General features: G+C 38.9%; 1 protein-coding gene across 1 annotated transcript in view; it reads right to left on the reverse strand.

The window, feature by feature from the left end:
- LOC117417652 (actin-binding LIM protein 1-like) overlaps positions 1-13,371 on the reverse strand; it is an 84,808-nt gene extending 71,437 nt beyond the window's left edge. The window contains exon 1 of the mRNA XM_058985370.1: positions 12,974-13,371. Coding sequence (XP_058841353.1) covers positions 12,974-12,986 — 13 coding nt within the window. The 5' untranslated portion in view covers positions 12,987-13,371. The remainder of the gene's footprint in view (positions 1-12,973) is intronic.
- Positions 13,372-16,758: the final 3,387 nt, after the last annotated feature.

Consider the following 16,758-nt stretch of genomic DNA (forward strand, 5'->3'; position numbering starts at 1 on the left):
TATAAATGGTTAGAATCCTTGCAATTAGGTGAATTTATGTAAAATGTACAGTACTTGTTATATCTTTCTGACACCTCAGTAACAGGTTTACTAATTATTGTGTAGATGAAGTCCCACACCTGGCACTGGAACCGAGCAAGGACTACAGAGACACAGTGTATCAGCTCCATTCTGAGGGGAAGAGCTTTTAAAATGCACATCACAAATGCTGGTATGACTCTGCTCTTTTCGTTGAGCCAGCCTGTCTGAGAGCTTTTCATTTAATTGTTTGGCTTAACTGGGCGAATCACATAGGTCTTTGTAAGCAGAGCCCAGTAAAGCATGTTTATTTCGCTAGATCAGAACATAATGTACATTATATATTTACAATGTGCACACATTATACATATATAATGTACATATAGAATGTATAGAACGCTGGAATGGCTTGTACAGATACATTATTACATTTATATTTCACATGCTTTTGGGGTTTGGGGGTTGCTTGATTTGACAGTCATTTTAGATCCTTTACATAAACATACAAACAAGCCACACTCATAACAAGTCTTCAGGCTTTCAAATGAGTGTTTAAGTTACAGTTCTGGCAGAATGGTGAAACGCACATGGCGATTACTAAAAGACACAATTATAACATCATATGATTGGAGATATTAAATTGTTTGGAAAACAAAATCTAATCTTAACTCAATACTAATAGGTGATAGCCATGCAAGATCAAGGGGTAAGGGGCATGACTGGTGCATGAAAACTAAGATGAATTGAATTAAAACAATAGGAGATAGCACATAAACTAACTACTGTACATACAGTACGTTTATAATTAAAACCAGATTAAGGAATAATGATCCCACCTGCTGGACACATACTGTAACTACAACAGCCTAGAGCAGAGGGTCCCAACGTGAAGTCCAGTGGCCAACTTGTGAGTAAATCCCAGGTGGTCCCTTAAAGTCCCCATGCTAGGCTACTTGAACTACCCCTCCCCCCACCACCACCCCTCCACACACACACACCTTCTACATGTAACAAGAACTACCCACCTGATCCACACATACACACACATCTTCTACATGTAACTAGAACTACCCACCCCATCCCCCACACACGTCTTCTACATGTAACTAGAACTACACACCCAATCCACCCAATCCACACACACACACCCTGACCACCTTCCGGCGCTTCCTCAAGACTCACCTCTTCAGACATCACCTGTAGAACTCCTGTTTTTTCCCTCTGGACACTTATCACTCTTCCTTAAATGCGCTTTACTTGCTCTTATCTGCCCCCTATTTTACTGCATTTAATCCTGTACTTTAGAGTACTGTAATCTGTCAAGTGTTATTTAATCTGTAGTATTTTGTATTTATTATATCCTGATGTAACTATCACTGACACTGTTATCTGCTCTGTTATTGAATCCTATTTTGTCATACTTGTAATTGCTAGAAACAAAGTCATTGTATTTATCTTGCTCTTAATTGTATTATTACTTGTACTGTGATTATTGAAATGTATTTGTTTACGACTGTAAGTCGCCCTGGATAAGGGCGTCTGCTAAGAAATAAATAATAATATTAATAATAATAATTCTTAAAGCAGCTGGTAACAGCAGACCAATGTTTCAGGACATCACAGCAATTGCACCACTTTCCTTCACTCATAATGTTTAAAAAATAAAGAAAACTCAAGAATATGTTTTGACATATTTGCTCAAGGGAAAAAAAGCATATTCATGCTCTCGCAAGTACACCAAACACAATCAAGAGTCAGTTCAGGTATTCTGATTGCTTATCATTAAAAAAATAAAATAAAATGCATCTTCTGACTATGTATGGTAATGGGGACTAGTGAAATATAGGACTGGAGCAGCTGTGAAAAAAAACGAAAACAAAAAGCTCACGGGTCTTCCCAAGATCCTCTGGGGCATCTGCAATTATAGTTCTGAGGTCAAACGTTTTAAGAAATGTCCCATAAACAAACCTTTCAGCCAATGCCTTCCTGTTCACAAAATCAATATGGAAGCAATATCAGGTGAAAGGTGAATGTCACGGTCAGCTCCCTACTTTATTTAGCATGCAGGATTTACATTAACCTGCAAACAGGAAGTCACTGCCTCAGTTTCTGAGATACAAGACTTTGACACAGGGGAGGTACCCTAGCCCTAACCCCTTTAACCCTAACCCTAACCCGTTTCTGACACAATTGTGTACTTACATATATTGTGCAAAAAGATTTACATGTTAAGTACATTGTAACTATGCATAATAACATTGTAATTATGAGTAAGTACACATGCATTTACTAAGTAACTACTAAGTAAATACACAGTAATTAGAGACACTTAGTGTAAAGTGTTAGCAAATGTTTTAACACCATGATGGTCCCTAACATAGCCCATATAGTAAAAGGAAAATATAACTCCTTTGTTTTTGTCAGCATTCTGGCTTAGTACCAACCTCCAGCCCCACGGCCCCCATGCTAACTCCTCAATCTGAAGCCCTGGGAACTTGTCATGTTTGCCAGTTCAGGTCCCTTGCTGGGTCAATACAATATAAAGTGCTAATATATTACCCTGGCACCCTGGAGTTACACACCAGTTGACACGGCATCTATGTTGCGGTACAAACCTGTACATTTTCACTTTTTTATTATGAATTGTTACAGCCTCGTCAATTCATCTCATCCACAAGCTTTGCTGTAACCAGAATGGTGAAAATGAAAAATGCAGTTCTCTGGCACCACTGAGTCAAGGTGGCTGTCTGCTTGTTGTCGGTTGTAGTTTTAGAGACATGCAGAATCAATGAAATACCTAGAGTAGGGTCAGCAATGTCCATCGCCGATCCCCACGGGCGGATGAGTGAGAATGCACACAGCATGCATGCAGTATAAAAACCAGAGCTTTTTGCTTTTCAACCTGCTTGATAACCTGATAAGAAGGCATTTTGTTCTCTTATTATTTGTATTATTTCTGCAGGTGAATATAATGTGATTTGCCATCTGGTTTACAAATGCACAAAACATCATGCAAAGTCAACATAAACAAAATAAAACACTCAGAATGTTAATGTTAGATGGATGGTTCTCTCACAACAAATGTGTCAGTCAATTTAGAAATATATTATTGACATGAATAAGACCAGCAGGGATGGTCACTGCATCGGTGTATAACGATAACCAGCTTATGTATATATATGCAGTATCTATAAAATGAGTACTGGGCTTTCCATACAGCTCCTTACTATGCATACAAACACACACACACACCACAATACACCACAATACACCACAATCACTACTATGTCGTTTGTAAGATACAGTTTCTATAAAATGAGAATTCAGTTCTCTGTGCACATACTGAACACACACCACAAAAAGGCATTCTTCTTGTAGGTTAGATTTTTTTTTTTTTTTTTTTTACAAAATGGAACACAATTACTAGCATTCACAGGTGCTGACTAGCACAGCAATTGTCCGTATCTAAACATATGGTACAGCATCTGGCAAACAGTTTATTGTTTCCTAAAGTCAGGGATTTTTCAGCTGTTCTATCTGTTCTATCCCAATACTATACGATGCAATGGCAATTAGTTTCCTCCTGGTGATTCCATGCTGTGTCCCTCCCTTCATCCTGGGTTTTAAACATTCCTTGACGTGCAGCCAAACACAGTGCTGCTCTTCTGTTTTTCTCATTATATAACAAGGCCAGAAAACTCCATGACTCTCCGCTGGCGCTGAGTATAAGAGCAGAAATGGAATGAACCTGATCAGTCACTGGGGGCTGTTCTTTGGTGAAGAGGAATGCAACAAGTACAGTTTCCAGTACACAGCTCCCAGTGCCAAAATCTACTGTTAATACAAAATCTACTGTTAATACAAAATCTACTCTTAATACAAAAAAAGGAACATATTTGATGCTGACATCAAACCAGTCCATTGAATCAAAACTCAACCGTTTTAACTTTTAAATGATAAGACTGAAGATAGACTTTTTATCTGTTGCAGTGTTAAGTGTTTTGCTGGTCAGACTCATCCTACTCATTAAGATAAACTTGTCAATAAGTGTTTTTTAAAAGCAGTAGTAACACATCACTAATGATTAGCTTGATACAATACTACCCAGGCAATTAGTCAAGACTGACTTACTGTAGAAGATTGTGTATCAGTGTCATCTGGTGTTACTCTGTGTGCTTACAGTAGGAACACAAATGTAAATCCAGAACAGGGACTATCTGTCTTATACAGGGGCTGAGTAGTAGATTGACATATGGTGCTCTTGATAACATATGTAAATGGAGAGTCTGGGAATCAGAAGGATATATCCAATAGGGAATGTGATTGGGTGAAATGAGTGAAGGATGAAGAGCCAGGAATCCTAAAAGGGACGCCCATACTGATGGCCTTTCCCATAGCACAACAACTGGACACGAAAAAGTGCAACACTGCCACCTGTTGGAAGTGTAACACATTACAGCGCACTGGATTATTCAAAATGAATTCCAATACAACAGGACATATCCGACCCCCTGTGGACTGGGGTATAGGAGGATATATGAAAAAGTCGTACATCTATAGAAAAAGCATTTACACATCAATAAATCGGTTAGTGAACAAAAACAGCACACAAACATGGGGAAATTCTTTGCTTTAAAAGTAAGCAAACGTAAACAAGATTAATTAGGTACAAATACACAGTGTTGCTATGCGGTTTGCTATAAGCCATCTCCACGCAAAGCTTTTTTTTAAAAAAATACAAAACAAACGGTAAATGTACAGTAACCTGCAACTGATGGCTTCTTTCTTAACTCTAGAAGCCCCTGCCTCCCTGGTTCTGCTTTCTTAATATCTCTGTCACGGTACTTTACACTCTTTCTTGATAACAGCCATTTGAATATTGCTTCGGCTATTTTAAACAAACGGCTGGTAAGCATTGCATTTATGAGGCTTGCTTTGTTTAATTCAAATGCATTTAAAACCTACAACAACATGCTGCCAATATCTGCAATCGTGCGCGCCATGATATAAACACACAAAAAAAAGCTTTCTCGACTGGCGTATTGAAACGTCACTGCTACACGCAGCTGACTGACACGCGCACACAGCCCGCCTCTCTTAAAGGGGAACGCACCAAAAGGCTGATTGCTATAACGCTTTCTTTCTGTTTCCATCGCTGAAGCTGCATTTGCTGCCAGTGCCACGTTCCACTGTACGGTACCCTTATTATTCAATCAGAATCTCGATGTGGCCATACCAGTGACAAGTAGCAGATTATAACCATTATTCTTAAACCTGTAGGCATTATGGGAACTAGATTGTGAGAAATCATACAAATATGCAGACAACTGAAGTGCAAATAATATATTTTTAATTTATGAGTATACATGTTTTGACCATTTCTTCTACAAATAAAGATGGTATATTGTAAAATGGTCTTAACGCGACAAAGATCATTACAGAATGCCAGAAGCCTATGAATCAACACCAAAATTCTTAGCAATATCTATCTATCTATACACACACACACACACACACACACATTTAAGGTAATGTATAGTACAGAACATTTCTCTTATTCCCTGATGGGGGGGAGGGTTTAGGTCGGCCAGGGGTGTCCTCAGCTCACCACGCACCAGCGACCCCTGTGGTCTGGCCGGGCGCCTGCGGGCTTGCCTGTAAGTTGCCAGGAGCTGTGTTGTCCTCTGATGCTATAGCTCTGGGTTGGGTGCACGGTGGGCTTGCAGAGTGTAAAGAAGCGGTCGGCTTACGGCACACGCTTCGGAGGACAGCGTGTGTTCGTCTGGGCTGCTCCCGAGTCAGCGCAGGGGTGGTAGCGGTGAGCCGAGCTTAAATAATAATTGGATATTCAAAATTAGGAGAAAATAATAAAAAATAATTGGCAACTATTAAATAAAGAAAATAAAAAAAGACTGCATCTCAAAATAGCAGCAAGAGACTGCGGGTTCACAAGAAACAATGATGGTGGTAGATAAAGACTTGCAAGCAGTGTAGACACTGCACCAGAGCAGGCAGCACCCATCCCCCGCTCATACCGATTACACATGTGAGTTGGTCTTGGTTTAAAACCTCGATGTTTTAGTCCTAATGAGAAGTATTTAAACACTTGCAACCAGGAGGTCCCCGGTTCAAATCCCACCTCAGCCACTGACTCATTGTGTGACCCTGAGCAAGTCACTTAACCTCCTTGTGCTCCGTCTTTCGGGTGAGACGTAGTTGTAAGTGACTCTGTAGCTGATGCATAGTTCACACACCCGAGTCTCTGTAAGTCGCCTTGGATAAAGGCGTCTGCTAAATAAACAAATAATAATAATAATAATAATATTGATGTATTACACTGAAATGTGTATAATGTAACAACAATGAAGAAATAGAGCATGAAAATAAACTCAAGCAAACTCTGTTTTAATGAATACCAGCATGCTGCATTCAATGCATGGTTAACATGAATGTCAGCTCAATCCAGACAAAGGAAGCTATTGTGGTACAATGGAGAAGTCCCAGAATGGCTGGCAAACACCTCAGCCATTCTGATACATTCTGTGGTTGATGCAGCAGGTGCAGCACAACAAATGCTCAACAGCAAACTACATTAACAAGAACCATTTTAATATGTTTACCTTTCCATAGCATTGTGATATGTTTTCAACCACTGTGTTCTGTGTTTTCTTCCTCTAATATTGAACTTTATAATTGTCCTATACTGTAGCTCAGTAATTTCACTTTGCTGCCAGGCAAGGTCTTTCATTAGTCTGTTATAATGGACCAATACCATAGCCCAGGTAGTCATACATGACTCAGAAAGTCAGCTTCAAGGCCTGGGCATTTTGAATACAAGTCATGAAGATTTTAAGATTCTAGAGACAACCGGGGTTGCGTTCTTTGACTTAAGAGCAGGGCGTGTTTTAAAAAACGATTTCAGAATGAATACTACTTTACCAAATAAAGCTGAAAGATGTAGGGCTTATTTATGTATTCATTGTTCAGGATTCCCCACGTTTCAAACTGTATTATGCAAGCTGTTTTTAAGTGGCCACTGGAAATTCTGTATATTATAAATTCTGTAAAGGAAGCTGCACTAAACCTTCTTTGATGGCAGCACTAAAGTTTCCAGTCAAAACAAATCTTTTTATATTTACGATTCATATGGTTTCAATTACAGCGTGCCCGTTTTGAAGAACTTTTGAAGGCCTAATTTTGGAAGACCAACACCAATACCATTAGTATAATTAAAAAAAAAAAAAACCTTCCAAACAAAAAAAAAATATTAAGTGACTGAGCATTATAGTATTAGATTTTTCTTCAAATAGTCGGACATGCTTGTTTGAGTCTGATATCTTTTGAAGTCAGTAACGTTCAGTAACCTGGGGCTCTCACTGTGCCTACATTCTAATGATCCATTCCAACCAGTCATGTATATGCATAAGTCACCACAATAATAAATGGAACTGCTTCTGTAGTATTTGTGTTTGTGGTGTGTGCTAGCTAGGGACATTAACAATAGGGAAATCATAACAAGCTCTGGCTCTGCTTTTTCCCCTGCGATTCCCAAGCACGTTGGGAGAGAAAATCTGCTGAATCTGTAGATTGAGAGATAGCACCTCTAAAAGCTGTGCGAGTCGGCTTGACAGAACTGCCGGACCCTATATTGAGGGTGTCAGTGTACTATACCAGTGACAGGATACATCCGGTGCTTGCAAGAGTTTCTTATCATCTTCAGAGGTTTAAACTGCAAGGAATATAACTTTATTCTTGGTAAGTCTGTGTTAAGGGCTTACACTTGTATTCAGGAGCTGCTCTTCAGTTCCAGCTGTCTGCACTCATATATATTATCGCTGTGTAACACAGGATAGATCAGCCTGTGTGTCTTTATGAGAGTAAGAGGCTGATCATCTAGTGATGTGCCTCTTTAGTTAGGCTGGCACTACTGTGCATTCGAGGGACTGCTGCTTACTAACACAGACTATAATAAGAACATTAAGAATGATTGCCAGCATTATATAAAGGTCAAGGAGCAGTATAAAACTGTGTAAAACAAAGCTACGGTATTTACTCTTTAAGCTTGCCCATGAACTCTACTCCATTCTGGGGTACAATATCCCTTTCAGAATGCCATCAATCACAGGTGTTGCCACGTGCTTAGCCAACCAGCCAAACCCAAACACAATCCATCACCATTGAACTCTGCTCTGCAATATTATGCATTTCGGACGCCCAAAGAATGAATCCCTGAACCACGAAGCTCTGAAATGTAAAAGTGGTACATTTTCCTTTGAAAGGGCAGCAGTGTGGAGTAGTGGTTAGGGCTCTGGACTATTGACCAGAGGGTCGTGGGTTCAATCCCCGGTAGGTGACACTGCTGCTGTACCCTTGAGCAAGGTACTTTACCTAGATTGCTCCAGTAAAAACCCAACTGTATAAATGGGTAATTGTTTGTAAAAAAATAATGTGATATCTTGTAACAATTGTAAGTCGCCCTGGATAGGGGCATCTGCTAAGAAATAAATAAGAAGAAGAAAGGTATAGCATCTCTGCCCCTATGTTTGGTTTGAGCTGTTTTATACCATGCATTTTATTCTCCTAGCTGTAGCCAAACTAACACTGATCACCAAAGCTTTCAACCTCTCAGTTGCATTGGGGGTTGCCAGTTTGTGTGGCGTTTGCGCATCATCGCATTTTGTAGGAAAGGCAGCCAATCTCATTTTCAATTAACACGTTTCTCTCCCTGTTTATGAAGGTGATTGTATCTAACAAAATAATTCTGTAAATCCTACCTGTTGTGAACTACCATTCATTATATATATCTCAACATCAAGTTTTGACAGAAACACATTATAGTAAACATTTTTATTTGTATTTTAAAACACGATATCTGGTACTGCACTTGTTAAATAAATCACTGCTTGCGACTTCCATGGCCATGTCACCTGGAGAGTGAAAGTGGCCCTCCCCTTCAAAGGCTTCTTTCCTATCATTAACCTACCGGCTGTTTCCCCTATTGAATGACATGCTTTTCAGCCAATAACATGCTGATGTGCAAGTGTAACAGATATCCTGAGAATAAGGCACATCAACTGAAAACTTTCTTTAACCAAAAGTAGCATCAGATATCATGTTTTAAAATGAGAACCCATGTTTGCAATAACGTGTTTCATGAGACCTGTGTACCATAGATATGTGAAGTTACAAACAGATACGGTTTAAGGTATTCTTTTGTTAGCTACCATTAGAACATAAAAACATATGTTTGTTTAGCAGTCCACTAAAAACAACTTCAAATATAGAAGGGTGACTTTATGCAGTATTGTATTCCAGAATGCAAGCGACATTTCTGAAGAGGTAATGTAGTGCACTCAGTTGTCAAGGAGTTCCAACCATTCCGAATGAGATGCAGTGGAATCATACGACACTGCAGCAGTGCGCACGCATCTAAATAAAAAGCACAGCCCGCATAACCATTCAGCATTAGTCACATATATCCTTTGCACCTGTTTCAGGATTAAAAACATCAGTTATTTCTCAGTCGAGCCTCACTCTTCTTTGAATAAAAAGATGAAACCGGTTTAGCACAGCCACGTGTCTGACACAGTTTTTTTTTAACTCTTATGTGGAAAGGCTATTTTAAGACCCCTTGCAAAAGTTTGTATGCCAAGATGATGTAATTGTTGCAATCTGCTGACTTGTGGTATTTAGGAGGAGCAATAGTATGCTGGAAGCTGGTACTACTAGACTGAGTGAAATGCATGAGTGAGGGCCTGATCCAATTAAAAATCTCTTTAAAGGCTTTTAGATTCCTGGAGAGGGAGTAAGAGGAAGTGATCTGTTTGATTGCTAGGGAACAGTATAGTTGATTTGTAGGGTATGCATCTAATACCCTTGTCTCCATAACACCTAGTTTCTGTATCTTCACTTGAAGAATGGGATTCTTGTCCAGAACATAAAACAAAACATTTGGGCTAGTTTCTCAAAACGTTGTACTCCGAAACATCATTAACATATATATTTTTTTTAATAGTAAAAATACATGTCCAAAAGAGAAATAAGAACTCAGATGTTTAATTTAGGGGCCTATGAGTATTTTAGAGTAAATATCTTTGAGGATCTGGTACTTTGTGTTTACATGCTGAATCAAATTTGATCTGAAAAAGACAAATCTCTGAGCCCCAGCACAGATCCAATATACTGTCATTTTGACTGCTTTCCTGCTCAGGTAGTATATCTAACCTAACATATACAAATACTAACCACGACAAGCCTGGTTCAACTTGAAACATGAGAAAAAAACTATCAAAGCATTTTTCAGGAATGGACCCTGTATTTTAACTTTTTGTAATTCAATAAAACACAATATTAACCAATCAGAATGTAACTGTATCAGATTGAAAAGCTTTAGCACTCTTCATTGAGCAAAATATTATAATTATAATAAACTGTATCCTACAAACAACCCACATATCTGCCCTTTTCCAGTGGTTCAGATATTCTTACTTCCAAAGCTTTACATTGAATTGATGATATACCGGTATGTGGGGAACTATTCCTGATCGATGGTGACGGGAATGTATGTTACATGATGTTACATGATGTTACACTGTGGAGTGTGTGCATGAATTTAGATGTCAGCTGAATCATGAGAAAAGTCAGAGGACTACTTAGTTTAATTTTGTGTTTATCAGACATAAGGCCTTTTTATTATGCAAAATACCTTTGTAATGACTGTGTTGAGAGGCTTTAACCATTACCTAGGATGGGTGAGCATGCATTACCCAATACCAACATGACAAGGGGTTGGAAGAATCCTTGAAAGAAATCCTGATTGCAGGGTGGTTTGTCGTATATATTGCACAAGTCGATCTAACTAAAGTCATAAGGCAATTAGGGAAATACACTCAACCAAGTTCTCAACAACTGCATAAGCTTTAAACTACTGCTACCAAATGATGAATAAGCTGCTATAAAGATATTTCTCCTTCATTGTACCTTATCTGTAGTGATAAACAGAAGCTGTCACATGGCACAAGCATGACAGCACTTCAGAAGTGTTTAGCACAGTGACAGCCAGACAGTGCCACAGACCAGCCAACCTGATCATGCATTTACATACACAACCAAGATCATGCAATTACATACACAACCAAGATCATGCAATTACATACACAACCAAGATCATGCAATTACATACACAACCAAGATCATGCAATTACATACACAACCAAGATCATGCAATTACATACACAACCAACAACAACGTCTAGCCTTAACCTTGGTCTTCCAAAAGTGCACATTTATTGACGAGGGGCCTTCAGTGTGTTCATGTTCAGACACACGTGTTCACAAAGTTAGAATAGGTCATACATATTAGAACAGTGTTAAGTAAAGTCGAGGGAGGTTTGTCTTTTGTCCCAGAAAGAATGGCAGAGTCTGGGACTGTACTTCGCTGGAAAGCTTTCATCATCCTGGTTTCATAACACAGAAAACAGCTCATTAGGAACTATGAACCTGGGCCAATTTACACACTATCGAGATGTCTGAGAGAGGCCTTTGGTACATTATTAATGAGATTCTCTCCCAGCCAATCATAAGAGACTAGAAGAAGAACGTTCTTTCCCAGCCAGAAAAGTTGGTGTCAAGGTTAAATGTGATTATGTAAGAGAAGGAGAAGGCTTAGATACAGCACATGCATATTACTGATACAGTTACTTTGGTTTATTATTATTATTATTATTATTATTATTATTATTATTATTATTATTATTATTATTATTACATCAAGAATACTGTGTTAACCAAAGTTATCCTACTTTTTTTTTTTATTTTAAGCCCAGCTATGTGCTGCAGTTTAGATCCCATGTTATCAAGATGTAGAGTTAAATAAATGTATTTAAAAAAGTGGATAGCTGCCACCAGACATAAAACGGTTCAATGTAGTTTATAAGCAAAACTGCCATTGACTAAAAACTGCAGTGTCCCTCAATCACGATTTTCACTTTTTCATTAAAATATTGCGTCTGTTTACTCCATTTGCCCAACATTACTGTCTGGTGCATTCTCTGTGTTAAATGAGATGTCCATCTATCTCAAGGGTTCAATCCTGTTAAATACAATTAATGTCCGGTGCATTCTCTGTGTTAAATGAGATGTCCGTCTATCTCAAGGGTTCAATCCTGTTAAATACAATTAATGTCCGGTGCATTCTCTGTGTTAAATGAGATGTCCGTCTATCTCAAGGGTTCAATCCTGTTAAATACAATTAATGTCCGGTGCATTCTCTGTGTTAAATGAGATGTCCGTCTATCTCAAGGGTTCAATCCTGTTAAATACCATTAAAAAAAAATGAAATTAGCTGATAGTCCGGTTTAATTTGAGTTTTGCAAGTAAGCAGTCAAGACCCAAATATAGAATATAAGCGAACAAACCCTTTACAATTAAACTGTATGCTGATCGCATTCTTAATTTTTTCTTTTTATTAGGCCTATTATTATTTTGAAATGGTCACCGTGGACAGCGAATATATAATCCCGGCGCTCCCAGAGACAACAGCAAATACAACTTTCAACTGTAAACAGTGGCTTGACAAAATACATTATATAGCTTTAAATCCTACCTCATTATTCAACCCGCTTTATAAACTACACAAAATATATATAGTGTGTATCTGAGAAAACACACGGGTACAATAAATAATCAATATCGGCTTTTAAAAAATCAGCCATCCGTCTCAAAAGCATATATTCAAACACAGTCAGGTATACTGAAAATATGCCAATACAATCACACCGTGTCATACATCACCGTGAGCACCCTCATAATGAAGTTCTGCCGCTACAGCAACGCAACTGACACATTAACCTGTTCTGCCTGTGCCATGTAAACCAAACCTAAGGGAGAGGAGCTCTCTACTGCAGTAGTGCAAAAAGCAAGGCACACTGCCGCATGTGAAGGCTTGCACATTTACCTCTTGACGACATGTCTAGAAAAGCAACGAATCTCCCTCTGCGTCCGTGGTTTCAATTCTGCCGTTTTTTCAGGCTCGATCTCAGATCCAGGTATGTTTGTCGCTTGCTGTAGTAGATCTCCGGTGACGGACACTTTTTTTACGCTCGTCCTTGTTTCGCTAATGGGTGGAAAGCAAGAGACTCAGCCAAAAGGTCTATAGACAATAATAACACTGTAAAAAAAATCCAGCCAATACAGAAATAGACGGCACAGAGTTGGGCGTGTCCTCTTCGACAGTGATAACTGACTGGTTCCTTTCTTTATATGCAATTAAATTGCACAGTAAATAATAAAATATTAATGTTCGCTTCATTCATATTTTATAGGCTGTGGTCATAGGACGGGAGTGAGATTCAAAGATGCGCAAGCAAAAACGCGCTGTGAAAGATGTGAGGCGCGCACCTAAAATGTATCGCATATTGTAGCATGGGCGGATCAAGAGGGGGGGCATGAGATTGTAGCCGTATTCATCTGAAAATGTATCGCATAAGGTAGCCATGTTAAAGTGTAATTGCATGCTCCAAAAGCTCACACAAAACAGACTCCATGGCACTGAATAGGTATAGGCTGTAATGTGTTACATATCTCCTGCACCACCTCACAGAAATGCACTACGACGAAAGCAGTAGGTCGTGCAGCATTGCGTATGGGTTTTGCAGCAGATGAGACTCATCTGATGAACCCATTAATTTCAACTAACAGAACAAGTTAAGAGGGGCGCGTATTGGCTTCTTACACAGAAGAGGATGAACCAGATGAATGCGCAGTCACAGAACCTGCCTGTATTCTGTATTACACTGTAGTTCTGTATTGGATTTACAGTTACATTATTTTACACTGGCTCGCGACTTGAAGGTCATTCATATTAGTCGTGTGGAAAGCAATCAAACACGCGAACGTTAGCACATGAACAGCTCGTGCATATGCATACAGGCAGCAGACTATATAGTTTCACACAGGGATGCTTGGTAGCAGTCTGTGATACACACATACAGTATGTGCATACTGAGTTCAGCACCAGCTAAATACATTTTGCTTTAACCTATTTTGTGGTCAATAAACTAACAGCTAACTGCGCAAGGTCTTAAACCGCCTGTCATTTGCTGTATTATTTGCTATTTTATTTGCTATTTGATATAACAGGATGCGTTTTGAAGATATCTTCCTAATAAAGTCACTGCTTCCTATAGTGTCTAGAATAGACCCACATCTTTTACATTACAGTGCCCAAATCAACGTTTCACTCTGAGACCTCCCTCTTGCCCAAGTCAGGTATTTTAAGAATTTTAAAAAGAAGATTGCTGATCTGTCAGTCTACCAATGTTTTCCATAGTTTGGAACTAGGTGTCAACCCTAGGAATGTGCCAAATTATATCAGCCAGAACATCAAAGGGCAGGGGGGTCTCTTCTATCCCAGGTTTATTATTATTATTATTATTATTATTATTATTATTATTATTATTATTATTATTTATTTCTTAGCAGACGCCCTTATCCAGGGCGACTTACAATCGTAAGCAAATACATTTCAAGAATCACAGTACAAGTAATAATACGATTAATAGGTAAGGAGTAGTAAAGTAGTTCAATACTTTGAGACCTGTCACAGTGAATGTGTTTGACAAGGTGAGTTGCTTTGTATGTGGTCTGGCATCTTAAAACCTCTATCCCAGTGGGAACATTAGCCATGCTAATGCCTATGATAATGATAAACATTATATTCAAATATATGCATGTGGACAAATGTCATATACTTAAGCGCAAAATTATTTGAATTGCTCTCAAGGCCAAATTTGAATGAAGATGGCAAAGTTTGCGAGAAGCGCACAGGGCTTTGCAATGCGCAGAATGGTTCCATAAAATGCGCGTAGCTTAATGCCTACCCTCAGCAACATTCATTTTGTTGAAGTACTGTGTGGGGCTAGTTTACATTGCGTGCCCACGGGGCTCAAAAATAACCCTGTAGTTGCATTCACTAAAGGCTCCCTTTCCTTTTGAAGCCCCGAGCCCGGTCATTCTACAAGGTACAGTATAAGGACTACAAAAAAAAAAAAAACACTCCTTGTTGACTGACGCTTAGCAAGACACTTAAGCAAGTAGATGTGAATCATTGTTTTTCAAACACAGCAAAATAAAAGGGGGGAGGGTTAATTTGTATAAATCATGCTTCACATTTTGAACTATATTACTTCCAACCTGTTTGTTTTAGATAGGTACGTTGCATGCGCAAGATTCGACTGCTAGTTTACTGAATCCAATTACATAACTAAACAGCTTTCTAGGGGAAACTGGCTTTTAAAAGTCTAAACTGGAGCGCCATCTAGTGGTTTAGAAAGAAACTGCTAGCACTGAAAAAGCTATTATCATATCTTCCATCTCTTGTAATCTGCCTAAACCTCTTCCTTCATTGGTTTTATGAAATGCTATGGGCAGAATGTTAAATGTCTTCTTTAGTGACATTGTGACCTCTCAGCAAAAAATAGGAACTTAAAAAACAACAAAGACCTTGAAGATCACAGCCAGTTAGAGCACAGAGATTAGTATTATTGTAATTTTAATATAGGAGCAACAGTACTGTGAACCAGTCTGAATGACTGCATACAACATAACATGTTAAGAGACGGGAACCTTTTTAAAATGGTGTTAATACAGTAGCTTTATTATCTTAGTCAACTAAAATGACATCGTTAGTATCACTGTGTTAAACTTACATTGGAAGTCTGTTTCACAGTTTTTCCACCAGAGGTAACTTCTCTAGCAAAAGAATAAAAGTACAGCAAATACTGAACTGTCTGATCAAAGTTTATCACAACGGGCCCCTGTTGTACATGTCTGCAGTACAGTATGTAGCAATATCTGAAGGAAATTCAGCGTCTGGTTGTGCTTTCCTACTATTTGTTCAGCCGACTGTATAAACAGAGCACATTTATTACATTTTATTAGAGACTGAAGCACATTCCACCAGCCCCCGACCGCTTACACTCGATTCAGAAAGAACCCTTTGAGAACACTATGCTGAGCTGTGTTGTGAATGTTGTGATGGTGAAGTCTATGCTAAAAGGATTGCAGACACTTTAAGCATCATCATTGTGTGCAATGTGCAGTTACAGTGGTTTAAATGCAGGCTCACCTCCAGTTAGACTTCAGGATAGCTGCACTCTACCTGCCCATCACAGCAATATAACTGCAATGCAATTCAGGATAGCTGTACTATACCTGCCCATCACAGCAATATAACTGCAGTGCAGTTCAGCTTAGGTGCACTCTACCTGCCCATCACAGCAATATAACTGCAATGAAATTCAGCTTAGGTGCACTGTACCTGCCCATCACTGCACTGCAATTCCAATGCATCAGTTGTTGCTGTGGTGTGTTGTACTATCCCTGCAGCTGTTCTTCATTTACAGACCTGCCAGGTCTCCCTCTTTTGTCTGAAGGCTTTTTTTAATGAAACATTTGAAAAATACAGTTGTTACTTTTAAAGATACATTGAATAAACAACTATGAAAGTAGTTTTATTTATTCACTTATTATTTTTATACCCAAGTGGAAATGCCCCATTAGAATGGTGCCTCATTTCCATTGTCAAGCCAATAACCTTTCCTTAACCACCTACCCTAAGCAATGAATGATACCAAGCTATTGGGAGTCCCTAGCCAAGATCAGCAGGCTAGCTTCAAAAGGGACACTGGCTCTCCAGGACCAGGATTGGAGACCCCTGCTCTAAATAGATCATCGTCTCCT

This window comes from Acipenser ruthenus, chromosome 13 (genome assembly GCF_902713425.1).
Source record: "Acipenser ruthenus chromosome 13, fAciRut3.2 maternal haplotype, whole genome shotgun sequence".
Lineage (NCBI taxonomy): Eukaryota > Metazoa > Chordata > Actinopteri > Acipenseriformes > Acipenseridae > Acipenser > Acipenser ruthenus.